The sequence below is a fragment of the Takifugu flavidus genome, chromosome 4 (assembly GCF_003711565.1).
Source record: "Takifugu flavidus isolate HTHZ2018 chromosome 4, ASM371156v2, whole genome shotgun sequence".
NCBI classification, from domain to species: domain Eukaryota; kingdom Metazoa; phylum Chordata; class Actinopteri; order Tetraodontiformes; family Tetraodontidae; genus Takifugu; species Takifugu flavidus.
The window spans coordinates 18,003,347-18,016,919 of record NC_079523.1 but is presented as its reverse complement, the minus strand read 5'-3'; the positions used below and the strand labels follow the sequence as shown (position 1 = coordinate 18,016,919).

The 13,573-nt window shown below is 42.6% G+C and overlaps 2 protein-coding genes, 1 long non-coding RNA gene, 2 other non-coding genes and 1 pseudogene across 12 annotated transcripts in view; 5 read left to right on the top strand and 1 right to left on the bottom strand.

The window, feature by feature from the left end:
• Positions 1 to 13,573, bottom strand: part of LOC130523562 (NACHT, LRR and PYD domains-containing protein 12-like) — a 669,815-nt gene that overhangs the window by 646,824 nt on the left and 9,418 nt on the right. The window lies entirely within an intron of this gene.
• LOC130523625 (uncharacterized) lies at positions 3,770 to 6,315 on the top strand. Of its 4 annotated transcripts, XR_008949946.1 has the most exons (6): positions 3,770 to 4,314; positions 4,609 to 4,673; positions 4,826 to 4,852; positions 4,949 to 5,013; positions 5,102 to 5,145; positions 5,241 to 6,315. It is a non-coding gene; the product is annotated as an uncharacterized LOC130523625 (long non-coding RNA). The 4 variants fall into 4 exon arrangements; XR_008949942.1 differs by having other exon boundaries at positions 4,949 to 6,315; XR_008949945.1 differs by having other exon boundaries at positions 4,609 to 5,013.
• On the top strand, positions 6,355 to 8,289 carry LOC130523599 (uncharacterized). 2 transcript variants are annotated; one of them, XM_057028966.1, is made up of 6 exons: positions 6,355 to 6,620; positions 6,707 to 6,802; positions 6,934 to 6,991; positions 7,073 to 7,119; positions 7,308 to 7,349; positions 7,919 to 8,289. In XM_057028966.1, the coding sequence occupies exons 1-6, from the start codon at positions 6,455 to 6,457 to the stop codon at positions 8,098 to 8,100; spliced, it is 591 nt and encodes a 196-aa protein (XP_056884946.1). In that variant the 5' UTR covers positions 6,355 to 6,454; the 3' UTR covers positions 8,101 to 8,289. The 2 variants fall into 2 exon arrangements, with proteins under 2 accessions (XP_056884946.1, XP_056884945.1); XM_057028965.1 differs by having other exon boundaries at positions 6,886 to 6,991.
• Positions 9,997 to 10,105, top strand: LOC130525099 (5S ribosomal RNA; annotated as a pseudogene).
• Positions 11,154 to 11,272, top strand: LOC130525159 (5S ribosomal RNA). The gene has a single exon (XR_008950422.1). It is a non-coding gene; the product is annotated as a 5S ribosomal RNA (ribosomal RNA).
• LOC130525158 (5S ribosomal RNA) lies at positions 12,279 to 12,397 on the top strand. Its single transcript, XR_008950421.1, has one exon. It is a non-coding gene; the product is annotated as a 5S ribosomal RNA (ribosomal RNA).

The window sequence follows — 13,573 nt, the reverse complement described above, 5'->3', positions numbered from 1 at the left end:
TAGCTTCCTTAACCCCCCTTTCAAACCAGCGGTCTTCTCTGGCCAGTATCCTTACTTGGCTGTCCTCGAAGGAGTGCCCACTCTCCTTTAAGTGTAAGTGGACTGCTGAGTCCTGACCCGAAGAGGTGGCACGTCTGTGTTGTGCCATTCTTCTGTGGAGAGGTTGTTTGGTTTCCCCAATGTACAGTTCCTTGCATTCCTCCTGGCACTGTACAGCATAGACAACATTACTTTGTTGGGTCTTGGTGTCTTGTCCTTTGGGTGTACTAACCTCTGTCTGAGAGTGTTGCTGGGTTTGAAATGAACCGGTATGTCGTGTTTCTGGAGGATCCTCCTAAACTTCTCCGAGACTCCAGACAGGTAGGGGATGGAAACGCTGCGACGTTTGTTTCTCTCCTCCTCTCCTTTGCTGAGGTCTCGCTTTCTTGAGGTCCTGGTGAAGGCCCAGTCTGGGTAGCCACATGTTTTGAGAGCTGTCTTAATGTGGTCCTGTTCCTTCTTTCTGCCTTGGGATGTGGTGGGTATTTCTCTGGCCCGGTGTTGGAGGGTTCTGATCACTCCCAACTTGTGTTCCAGTGGATGGTGAGAGTCAAACTGGAGGTACTGGTCAGTATGTGTAGGTTTTTCTGTAGACTTCGATGGTGAGATTTCTGTCCTCAGTGATCTTGACCGCGCAGTCCAGAAAGGCCAGATGCGAGCGATTGGGGATGTAATAAACCTAATTGTTAAGATGAGATGGCATCTAAAAACACAGTTGAAATATGGAAGTGACGTCACAGACAGCATTGGGCTTCTTGGACGAGGAGGCATGAATTCTTTGGAACAGGCCAAAGACCTCAAGGCTTTTGAGAGGAGATTAACAGAGTATGTTTCCTGTTTGCAACCGGCAACAGGCAGGTGGAGAACGATTCTTCTTGTAGGGCTCCCCACCAACGGAACATCCTCATGCTGGAGACGGCCCCGACCCTCCGGCGGCGGGGACCCGGCAGCCTGGCGCCCGGGTTAGAGCGGTCTCATTTAGGGTGGGATGGGGGGGGTCAGCACTTAAATACAGAACCCAGCTGCTTGTGTGGTGGACGGTGGACCCCGGACCGGTCCACACCTTTCAGAACCTTCCCGGCCGTCTCTCCGCTGCGTCACCCGACCCAAAACCAAAAATCCCGACGCTCCGTGGCAGCGCCCCGACACAGACGGGCCTTTTCAGCGCCGCCCACCCGAAACACTGGGGGTTTAAATGTTTGACTATTTGTATTTTCTCTGCAATGCTGAAAACCAGTTCCAACTGGTCAAACCGGAGCGATCCCGGTCCCACGGGTTCTCTTCGTCCTTTTTGACAGAACCAAGTGACGTTGTTTTCTACCTTCCTCCGTGCCATGATGCTAGTATGTGCCTGGCTGCCTGCCTAATAGAACAAGTATGGATTAACCGGCTTAACGTTTATAGTAATAATGAGAATAATAATACTGGGAATGAGAATTCCGATGTTTACCGTAGTTTAAAACATCCGTTGGCTGCGTTTTCTTCTGCGTTGTTTAAGACGAGTGATGAGGACCTTTTGTTTTTCGGTACTATAAGAGTAGTTTTGGGTTGTTGTTTTTTGTTCTTTGTTTTCGGGGCGTCGATGTTGCCATGGAGACGTGTTACATGGACGAACTGTCTAACAGCGCGTGGCGAAAAAATATGAAAAAGTCCGTCCCCGAAGCGAAAAAACACGGAAACTGATGAAGGTTTGCGCTCAGAATTTCAGTCCTCAGGGGTCACATTTGTTGCACCACCCCACCCCGCCGCCTGGCTCCGCCCCCTGACGGGTGGGAGTTCAGGTGGTTTCGGCACGTTCCGTGTCCGTGTCCGACCCTCCACTGTTAAGTTTCTGATGTGTGACAGTTTCAAATCTAACAACTAGAGAACACTCGACACAAATCTGTGGCTGCTACAACGGGATCTCCACAGGATATGACATATTTAGACAATCAGCTGAAGAGGTCCCCATTGCCTCTTTGATAGATAGCTGCAGAGCCACTTGGATGAAGGAGTGAGGACTCAGCTTGTGTTGTTTGGGATGCTCCATGTCAAACCTCTTGAAGTTGAACACGTTTACGTCAAGATCATTGATCAATATGTCGAGGTTCTGCTTTTAATTTCTCAGTCTATGTGAAAGTAAAGCTTCTTGTTCATCAATGTTAGGGTTAGGCTCTGAGCTGAGGAAATCCTCAGAATTAAGTGGAGGTGTTCAGCAAAAAAAAAAATCAGCCATAAAATGAAGAACCCACCGTACTACATCGTCTATATTGTTTCTGTACAGGCCTTCAAAAGCCCATAGCTATGATGTTTGGGTAAATATATGTTAGGCAGGAGCCAAGGGGCTTCGATGGGGGGGGGGGGGGGACACTCTGCTACACACACAGCGCAGAAGCTGCACAAGGTGGGCAATCACACAGAGTCCTCCTTCGAGACGCTCTGCTGGAAAGCCTATAGCTATGATGTTGGGGTAAATATAGGTTAGGCAGGAGCCAAGGAGCTTCGATGGGGGTGGGGGGGGGGGGGGACACTCTGCTACACACACAGCGCAGAAGCTGCACAAGGTGGGCAATCACACAGAGTCCTCCGGTATAAACAATCAGAATCAGGGTACTTTATTGATCCCTTTAGGGGGTGTCCATTAGGGAAATTAGCATCTCCCCAAAGAAACGTACAGCGCTGTTTAAAAAAATTAAAATAAAAATGGAATAAAATAAGAAATAAAATAGAATAAATTAAAAATAGAATATAATATAAAACTATAGAAATGTAAATAAATGAACTGAATGAATGAATGAACTGAATGAATGGATGTCCCAGTATTATGTTATTGCAGTGTTGTTCCAGTTCTCCTGTTGGCCCTCCTCCCCCCCTGTGAGGAGTTGAACAGCCAGGGTGTCATCGTGAGCATGCACGTTGAAACTGACATATCCCGACACAGATGAAATAATCATGGTAAACGAGGTTTCGTTAAAAATATAATAGGAAAGCCCATAGCTATGATGTTCGGGTAGATATATGTTAGGCAGGAGCCAAGGAGCTTCGGTGGGGGGGGGTCACTCTGCTACACACACAGCAAAGATTCTGACTGCTGGGTTTCTCTTTGACACTTCACAGAAGGCCGCTGGTGCCAGTCTGGGGGGGGGGGGGGGTAATCAATTAAGCACCTGGGCAGTATGTGCTCTTCACGTGAAGATGCGTTCAAGGACATGGGGAATATGCCCGTTGCTGATCCTGGATTAATTTAACTAAATAATTGATTGCCTTTAAATACTTTTACATTAAAATTAAACATTTTCTGGACAGTTCAATTACTTCATGAGCATCAATCAGTTTAAAAATTTTATAAATAAATTTTCCCCGTCATTCAGTTCCACATAATATGCGTCTTTCCCACTACACTTAAATCTATCACAGAAGTGCCTGCGCTGCACCTCTTTGCGAGAGACGGAGAAAGATTGTCTTAAACTTACTACTGTCAGGGTTTTGGGGTTGTGTCGGTCACTGTGCTGTAGGGGGTGGTGTGGGGCACAATTAGTTACAGCTGGCACTGCTGGCAGGCACACCTGTAGGCAATTTACATTGGGCTGCCTATTTAAGCAGGTTGCGCCTGCCTGTCAGTGCCAGGGCGTCTGTCGGTGTTGAGTGTCTGTTGGTCTCCAGGCTGTCTGTTTGTCTTCCTTCGTCGTGTGAGGGTGTTTGTTCGGGTTCCCTCGCCGTGTCTTGGATCTGCGGTCCTGGAGGACTGCTTCTGTTCCTGAGTTCTCTGCGGTCCTGGAGGACCGCTTCTGTTCCTGAGTTCTCTGCGGTCCTGGAGGACCGCTTCTGTTCCTGAGTTCTCTGCGGTCCTGGAGGACCGCTTCTGTTCCTGAGTTCTCTGCGGTCCTGGAGGACTGCTTCTGTTCCTGAGTTCTCTGCAGTTCTGGAGGACTGCTTCTGTTCCTGAGTTCTCTGCAGTTCTGGAGGACTGCTTCTGTACCGAGTTCTCTGCAGTCCTGGAGGACCGCTTCGGTTCCCTGTTGCCCTGGAGGGCCTTTTCTGTTCCCGAGTTTCCTGTTGCCCTGGAGGGCCTCTTCTGTTCCCGAGTTCCCTTTGCCCTGGAGGGCCACTTCGGTTCCCGAGTTTCCTGTGGCCCTGGAGGGCCGCTTCTGTTCCCTGTGCTCGGCTGTCCTGGAGGGCTGCCCGCGTCTTCCTTGTGTTGCTCCCCTTCCCCCGTAAATAAAACCTTGTGACTATCTTACTACTGTGTCCTGGCCTGCGTTCGGGTCCTGTTCACCCCGCTCCGTGACAACTACGGTAAGACTTTTTTTTGATCTTATGATGGCTTTTTTGTGTTTTTAATAATTAGTTATGCAGAATTCCTATGATGTTAAACTGACACTGTGATTAAGAATTAGTAATTATATTGCCAGCTAGTTTGTGAGTAATTGCTCTGTTATTGGCTAGGATGTGGAAAAACAGTGGAACTATGATTGTAATATGTGAATAGTATCAAATTGTCTTTTTGTGCGGTTTGCGTAAGTATAAAGATCAACCCATGTTTTATTATGAGTGAAAATACACTGTATGATTGTTTGTTTGTTTTTATAGAGGAAGTAGACGTAATAAGCAGGCTTTAACTGCAGGAGTCATGTGGTTCGAAGTACCTGAAACAGGTAAGCTTCTGTCTACTTGTCTGTTGTACAGTTTTTTCTGCTTTACATCTGCATTTTCCCTGTATTTTCTGAATATTTCACATGTCATGTATGTTATTTTTCAATATCAAGTGTAGTTAATCTAAATTTTAAAAAAAATCCACTAATTCCAGAGCCATTAGATCTCTCCAAGAGCACAGGTAAAGATAATGCTAACTGCCCTGTAGTTTTCACTTCTACTTTGGTTTCTTGTTTAGGATTTATAACAAAATTATTAAATACTATAATATTACCAGACTCAGATGTGCCCACGAAAAAGATGAGAAACTAAACACCTGCGTGGTCGTCCTCCTCCGCGCAAGTAATGTTGACATTTAGATTTCATGAATATTGAAATTACTCAATCATGACAAATTTAAAAATAATGTTTTAATTTCTATATCACAAAGCCTTTTTCAAAGGAAAGAGAAAAATATCACTGAAGATTCAGATGGTATGACCAAAATTTTCTTTTAATGTCCGTACTGTAAGATTCTAATTGTGTTTTTTGTAGTTAATTCTCATCTAAAATACTTACTTTTATTGCAGAACAATTGCTATTGATTGCAGAAGAAGACAACAGTTATGTTCTAGAACTGTCAAAATTGCCAGGTAGAGTTGTTCTGGCTCTCCTTTGTCTTGTGGGCATCGTTGTTATGTAGATTTTCTTTAGGCATTTGAGACTCCCCAGCAAGCAACAGTGGCAGGTAAAACTCAGTTTTACACAGGGCAAACAGGACAGGGACTAAAAAGAAGTTGGGACAAAAGACATTATTGTCTTTATTGCAAAAAGCCAGAGTAAACTGGCCAGACACCTGCAAATGAAACACAAAAAGGAAGAGGAAGTGGCCTTTGCAATGTGCCAGCCACCACGTTCTAAAAAAAGAAAAAACCTATTTGAGAAGCTCCGCAATAAAGGAAATTATTTTCACAATATTGTGGCCCTCAAAGAACAAAAGGGTGAGATTGTTACTTACCGGCAACCTTCCAAAGACCTAAACCCGGAGGCACAGGATTATCTGCCGTGTAACATTTGTTACGCCTTTTTCTTAAAAGATCTTCTTTGGAAACATGAAAAATCATGCAGAATTAAAAATGCTGTGGGGAAAAAATGAACCATCGAAAAGGAGGATTCAAGCTTCGGCTTCAGCTCTTCTGCTCGGCAAAGGCCGGTCATCAAAGAGGTGCACTTCAATCATCACCAGAATGAATGTGGATGACGTCTCCTATGCAGTAAAAAAATGATGCTCTCATTTGTGAATTTGGAGAAAGGCTTCTAGAAAAACATGGAGGTGACCCTTCCAAAGATGCTTATATAAGTCAACGGTTGAGGGAGTTGGGCAGATTCTTGCTTGCTGTGAAGTCCCTTGATCCCAAAATCAAGCGCACTCAAGATGTTTTGGTCCCACCAAAGTTTTCTTTGGCAGTGGCAGCAGCGAAAAAAGCCTCTGGATTTACCAAATCCAAGTATAGATACAACGCACCATCTCTGGCCATTAAACTGGGTTACTCACTGAAGGCAGTGAGTGAAATTCTCATAGGACAATATGTGAAAAATGAAGATGAAGCAGCTGCTGGAAGAGTGAGGAGCTTTGTGGGCTTGCTTGATGCGGAGTGGGGCCTCTATGTGTCTCGTCGTGCCCGAACCAATTTGGAAGAAGGCAGATGGAACAAAAAAGAAATGATCCCCCTTACTGAGGACGTAATGAAACTCCAAAAAGTGCTGAAAGCAAATGAAAAAGAGGCAAAGGATCAACTTTTGAATGGGCCAAACCCAAATGCTTACCGAACGAATTCATCGTGAATATTACCGTCTAACCGAGAACACGCTCCAGCTCGCAAAAATGAGCAAGCTGCTCATGGCAATCGAGCTGGGGACAGACAGTTACAAAGGGAAATCTCTTGATGAGATTGATCTCAGTCTGGAAAGTGAGTATACATGTAAATATATATAATCACTTAACTGCATATTGACATTGTGAAAATACGGACACATAATGACAATTTTGTTTCAGTTGCTTCATCTGAACCATCGGGGGATGCCGGAGAAGGTCCCAGCTCTGCTGGGATCTTCAATGATGACTCTTCCCATGAAGCTTCAGACATGGATGGTAAGTATTAATCTCAGGTAAAACAGGTAAAGATAATGCTAACTGCCCTGTAGTTTTCACTTCTACTTTGGTTTCTTGTTTAGAAGGATTTATAACAAAATTATTAAATACTATAATATTACCAAACTCAGATGTGCCCAAGAAAAAGGTGAAGAAAACTAAACACCTGTCTGCTAATCCTCTGCACAGGTAAAGTTGACATTTAGATTTCATTAATATTGAAATTACTCAATCATGACAAATTAATGTTTTAATTTCTATATCACAAAGCCTTCATCAAAGGAAAGGCGGCAAAAGGATAACCGAAGATTCAGATGGTATGACCAAAACTTTCTTAAAAGACCCGAGCTCTTGTTTGATATGCAATTTTTATTTCTCTTTGCTGTTTGGAGTATAAAAACTAAGCATCATCTTTTGACATGATGTAGTTTTAGTCCATACTGTAAGATTCTAATTGTGTTTTTTGTAGTTCATTCTCATCTAAAATACTTGCTCTTTATTGCAGAAGAAGACAACAGTTATGTTCTAGAACTGTCAAAATTGCCAGGTAGAGTTGTTCTGGCTCTCCTTTGTCTTGTGGGCATCATTGTTATCTAGATTCTTTAGGCATTTGAGACTCCCCAGCAAGCAACAGTGGCAGGAAAAACTCACTTTTACATAGGGCAAACAGGACAGGGAAAACAATGAGGAGAGCAATAAATATGTTAAAACTGTTATGTTTGTTACCAAAATACGTAGATCTAAAAAAGAGTCAATGGGGTCAAAAGTCAGGGTGTAACTATGGAGCCAGTGATACCAGCAGATAGATAAATATAAATACTACAGAATGTATGGGTTAATGGATGATTCAAGCTCTACAAATCAGATGGTGGGAGAGGATATGGTAGAATATGAGAGGGAAGATAGAGGGAGGGAGATGAAAGGGAGAACATGGAAGAGAGAAAGAGGTGACAAGACAGGAGGGGATCAGAGGAGAGAGGACAAGAGAGCAATGAAGGTCTAATCCTAAAAAAGTGAAACACTTGGATGTACATTCGTAATGTATCTGCTGTTAAGTTGATATACGAGATGATATACTAGATTTACAGTAACTACAAAGTTTAATTTCTGTTGCAGCTACAGACCAACGAAGACCTTGGAGTGACAAAGAAAAGGCAGCTGTCTGGAGACAGTTAGGAAAAAGCATAATTTTAAAAAAAGTTCCCAGGAAACAATTGTGTCAATGCAATTCAGGCAGAACCAGTTCTCTGTCAAAGAACATGGAAAGACGTAAAATACCATGTTTACAACAGGATTGAGAAACGGAAGAATTAAGCTCACATTGATTAATAAGGTCCTGCAGAATTTTTTCTCTGCCCTCTTTTTTTTTAAATTAGCAGATTTTTTTTGTTTACAAGAGATTTTGAAGTTTTATTATGTAGCTGTTTTAGTAGTGTTGTTGTTTAGAATTGTTAAATATGTTGAATAAAATAATTTTACTGTTCCTACATATTCTTAAACTTTCTTATATACATGATAAAATAAGACTTAGACTCTGAATGGGCACCTTCTATGAAGTGTCAATCAATTAAGCACCTGGGCAGCTCTTTCTCTCAGCAAAGGTGTGTTCAAAAAAATTGGACATACATCTTTGTATTTTACTGGAACAGATTTAAAATTGAAGAAGTCACAAATGTGGAGGGGGGGGGGGGGGGGGGGGAGGACAGTATCCCCTCTCAAAGACATTGTTAACAAAAACACACATTTGATGTAATAAAATGTAATACTACCACTACTAATATTATATTACTAATAATACCGAGATTTCAGTGCCACGACAAGTAAATCGGTTACTTGAATATAAAATATGAACAAGTTCATCACTGTCATGTCATTTAATTTATGAAAAACTAGCTTGACAAGATATGAGTATATTGTAGCATGACAAATACAGTACATTACAATTTAGGGCCAATTATAACACGTTCCTTGCTAATTTAGGACAAAATTGACCACAGCCTATGCACAATTACGAAAAGTTTCCTCATTAATTTAGTAGGAAATCAAGCCCAAACTTACCTTCAGCGAAGTTTACCAAAGAATGAACCAAGAATGGCCGATCCTCCGGAGAGGAGCCGCTCTTCATAGAAACGGCAGAACAGCGCCACGGGATCATAGCGGCCGGAAATATATTGCGTCCGTAGTGGTTTAGCACTACCATTGAAAATGAATGGGAAACGGTTTAGGGCCGTTCAGCTCCCGGCCATGGCACATTGCTTTTAAGTTGATTTCATTTATCGAAGTTGAATCTTGTTTGATTTTTTTGAAGGCGTTTCACCTCTCATCCAAGAGCCGATCTACGCAGATTTGATGATATGACGCTCATAGGCTATATAGCCTTTGGTCCACACTATTGTCAACATTTCTGTCTTCAACAAAAGCCAACTCAAGGCGGCAGATTCCTGGATTGAAAGCAATATCTAAAGAACTCAAGTATCATACTAACAACACTAATATTCCATCTGTCTATCCCCAACTGAATTAACTCCACACCTATCTCATCAGATTATTTGGAACAGAATAAGAAGATAACGTAAAATTTCCCTGTTCATATCTGCTACTTGCAATTTAAAATTTGTCAATAAAACTATTCTATGACACAAACTACAGTTTAATAGATGGCTGTGCTCCTAAAAGAGCAGCATTTGTGGCTCATAAACCTCACAGACACTGCTATGTTCTTTAAACATTTTTATGATCGTGAATTTTTCAATCAAATATCTTCTATTTGATAATGCCCAAAGCTGGATTCGAACTCTCCCTCTGGGGTCTTCAGGAGGTTTCAATCAGGTTGTCTGTTACAGCAATTGTCAACTGGCCCGCACCGGCCCGGGATCGATTCCCGGCCATGGCACCGATTCCCGGCCATGGCACATTGCTTTTAAGTTGATTTCATTTATCGGAGTTGAATCTTGTTTGATTTTTTTGAAGGCGTTTCACCTCTCATCCAAGAGCCGTTCTAGGCAGATTTGATGATATGACGCTCATAGGCTATATAGCCTTTTCTTTTTGGGGGGAATGGATTGGAGGCTGCTCCAACATTGAGGTTTGGACTGTGACAAAGCAAAATGGACAACCTCCACCGGAATAAGTGTTTCAAGAAAATAAGTTTGAGTGTATTAACTTCAAAAGGCCATTTTCTTGTACCTGCTCTCGCTTACGGCCATACCACCCTGAGAACGCCCGATCTCGGAAGCTAAGCAGGGTCGGGCCTGGTTAGTACTTGGATGGGAGACCGCCTGGGAATACCAGGTGCTGTAAGCTTTTTGCACTCTTCCATTGGGTCAGCAGAGGCCGCCAGTGTTCCTGATAATTATCCAGCCAGATGTAATTCACTTCTTAAGTACTTCTAACATTGAGATTTAATGTTGCACCGATTGTACATCGTTTGAGATTTAATATTTATGAGTGTGTGTGTGTGTGTGGTGTTTGTGTGTTGTGTGTGTGCGTGCGTCCGTGCGTGCGTGCGTGCGTGTGTGTGTTTGTGTTTAAATAAAATTGAATTTCCCACTTTGGTCCACACTATTGTCAACATTTCTGTCTTAAAAAAAAGCCAACTCAAGGCGGCAGATTCCTGAATTGAAAACAATATCTAAAGAACTCAAGTATCATACTAACAACACTAATATTCCATCTGTGTATCCCCAACTGAATTAACTCCACACCTATCTCATCAGATTATTTGTAACAGAATGAGCAGATAACGTAGCATTTCCCTGTTCATATCTGCTACTTGCAATTTAGAATTTGTCAATAAAACTATTCTATGACACAAACTACAGTTTAATAGATGGCTGTGCTCCTAAAAAGAGCAGCATTTGTGGCTCATAAACCTCACAGACACTGCTATGCTCTTTAAATATTTTTATGATCGTGAATTTTTCAATCAAATATCTTCTCTTTGATAATGCCCAAAACTGGAATCAAACTCTCCTCCCTCTGGGGTCTTCAGGAGGTTTCAATCAGGTTGTCTGTGACAGAAATTGTCAACTGGCCCGCACCGGCCCGGGATCGATTCCCGGCCATGGCACATTGCTTTTAAGTTGATTTCATTTATCGGAGTTGAATCTTGTTTGATTTTTTTGAAGGCGTTTCACCTCTCATCCAAGAGCCGATCTACGCAGATTTGATGATATGACGCTCATAGGCTATATAGCCTTTTCTTTTTGGGGGGAATGGATTGGAGGCTGCTCCAAAATTGAGGTTTGGACTGTGACAAAGCAAAATGGCCAACCTCCACCAGAATAAGTGTTTCAAGAAAATAAGTTTGAGTGTATTAACTTCAAAAGGCCATTTTCTTGCACCTGCTCTCGCTTACGGCCATACCACCCTGAGAACGCCCGATCTCGTCCGATCTCGGAAGCTAAGCAGGGTCGGGCCTGGTTAGTACTTGGATGGGAGACCGCCTGGGAATACCAGGTGCTGTAAGCTTTTTGCACTCTTCCACTGGGTCAGCAGAGGCCGCCAGTGTTCCTGATAATTATCCAGCCAGATGTAATTCACTTCTTAAGTACTTCTAACATTGAGATTTAATGTTGCACTATTGTACATCGTTTGAGATTTAATATTTTATGAGTGTGTGTGTGCGTCTGTGCGTGCGTGCGTGCGTGTGTTTGTGTTTAAATAAAATTGAATTTCCCACTTTGGTCCACACTATTGTCAACATCTCTGTCTTAAAAAAAAGCCAACTCAAGGCGGCAGATTCCTGAATTGAAAACAATATCTAAAGAACTCAAGTATCATACTAACAACACTAATATTCCATCTGTCTATCCCCAACTGAATTAACTCCACACCTATCTCATCAGATTATTTGGAACAGAATAAGCAGATAACGTAGCATTTCCCTGTTCATATCTGCTACTTGCAATTTAGAATTTGTCAATAAAACTATGCTATGACACAAACTACAGTTTAATAGATGGCTGTGCTCCTAAAAAGCAGCATTTGTGGCTCATAAACCTCACAGACACTGCTATGTTCTTTAAACATTTTTATGATCGTTAATTTTTCAAACAAATATATTCTCTTTGATAATGCCCAAAGCTGGATTCGAACTCTCCCTCTGGGGTCTTCAGGCGGTTTCAGTCAGGTTGTCTGTTACAGCAATTGTCAACTGGCCCGCACCGGCCCGGGATCGATTCCCGGCCATGGCACATTGCTTTTAAGTTGATTTCATTTGTCGGAGTTGAATCTTGTTTGATTTTTTTGAAGGCGTTTCACCTCTCATCCAAGAGCCGATCTAGGCAGATTTGATGATATGACGCTCATAGGCTGTATAGCCTTTTCTTTTTGGGGGGAATGGATTGGAGGCTGCTCCAACATTGAGGTTTGGACTGTGACAAAGCAAAATGGACAACCTCCACCAGAATAATGTTTCAAGAAAATAAGTTTGAGTGTATTAACTTCAAAAGGCCATTTTCTTGTACCTGCTCTCGCTTACGGCCATACCACCCTGAGAACGCCCGATCTCGTCCGATCTCGGAAGCTAAGCAGGGTCGGGCCTGGTTAGTACTTGGATGGGAGACCGCCTGGGAATACCAGGTGCTGTAAGCTTTTTGCACTCTTCCACTGGGTCAGCAGAGGCCGCCAGTGTTCCTGATAATTATCCAGCCAGATGTAATTCACTTCTTAAGTACTTCTAACATTGAGATTTAATGTTGCACTATTGTACATCGTTTGAGATTTAATATTTTATGAGTGTGTGTGTGTGTGTGTGTGTTGTGTGTGTGTGTGTGTGCGTGTGCGTGTGTGTGTGTGCGTGCGTCCGTCCATGCGTGCCTGTGTGTGTGGTGTGTGTGTGTGTGTTTGTGTTTAAATAAAATTGAATTTCCCACTTTGGTCCACACTATTGTCAACATTTCTGTCTTCAAAAAAAAGCCAACTCAAGGCGGCAGATTCCTGAATTGAAAACAATTTCTAAAGAACTCAAGTATCATACTAACAACACTAATATTCCATCTGTTTATCCCCAACTGAATTAACTCCACACCTATCTCATCAGATTATTTGGAACAGAATAAGAAGATAACGTAGCATTTCCCTGTTCATATCTGCTACTTGCAATTTAAAATTTGTCAATAAAACTATGCTATGACACAAACTACAGTTTAATAGATGGCTGTGCTCCTAAAAAGAGCAGCATTTGTGGCTCATAAACCTCACAGACACTGCTATGCTCTTTAAACATTTTTATGATCGTGAATTTTTCAATCAAATATCTTCTCTTTGATAATGCCCAAAACTGGAATCAAACTCTCCCTCTGGGGTCTTCAGGAGGTTTCAATCAGGTTGTCTGTGACAGAAATTGTCAACTGGCCCGCACCGGCCCGGGATCGATTCCCGGCCATGGCACATTGCTTTTAAGTTGATTTCATTTATCGGAGTTGAATCTTGTTTGATTTTTTTGAAGGCGTTTCACCTCTCATCCAAGAGCCGATCTCCGCAGATTTGATGATATGACGCTCATAGGCTATATAGCCTTTTCTTTTTGGGGGGAATGGATTGGAGGCTGCTCCAACATTGAGGTTTGGACCGTGACAAAGCAAAATGGACAACCTCCACCAGAATAAGTGTTTCAAGAAAATAAGTTTGATTGTATTAACTTCAAAAGGCCATTTTCTTGCACCTGCTCTCGTTTACGGCCATACCACCCTGAGAACGCCCGATCTCGTCCGATCTCGGAAGCTAAGCAGGGTCGGGCCTGGTTAGTAGTTGGATGGGAGTCCGCCT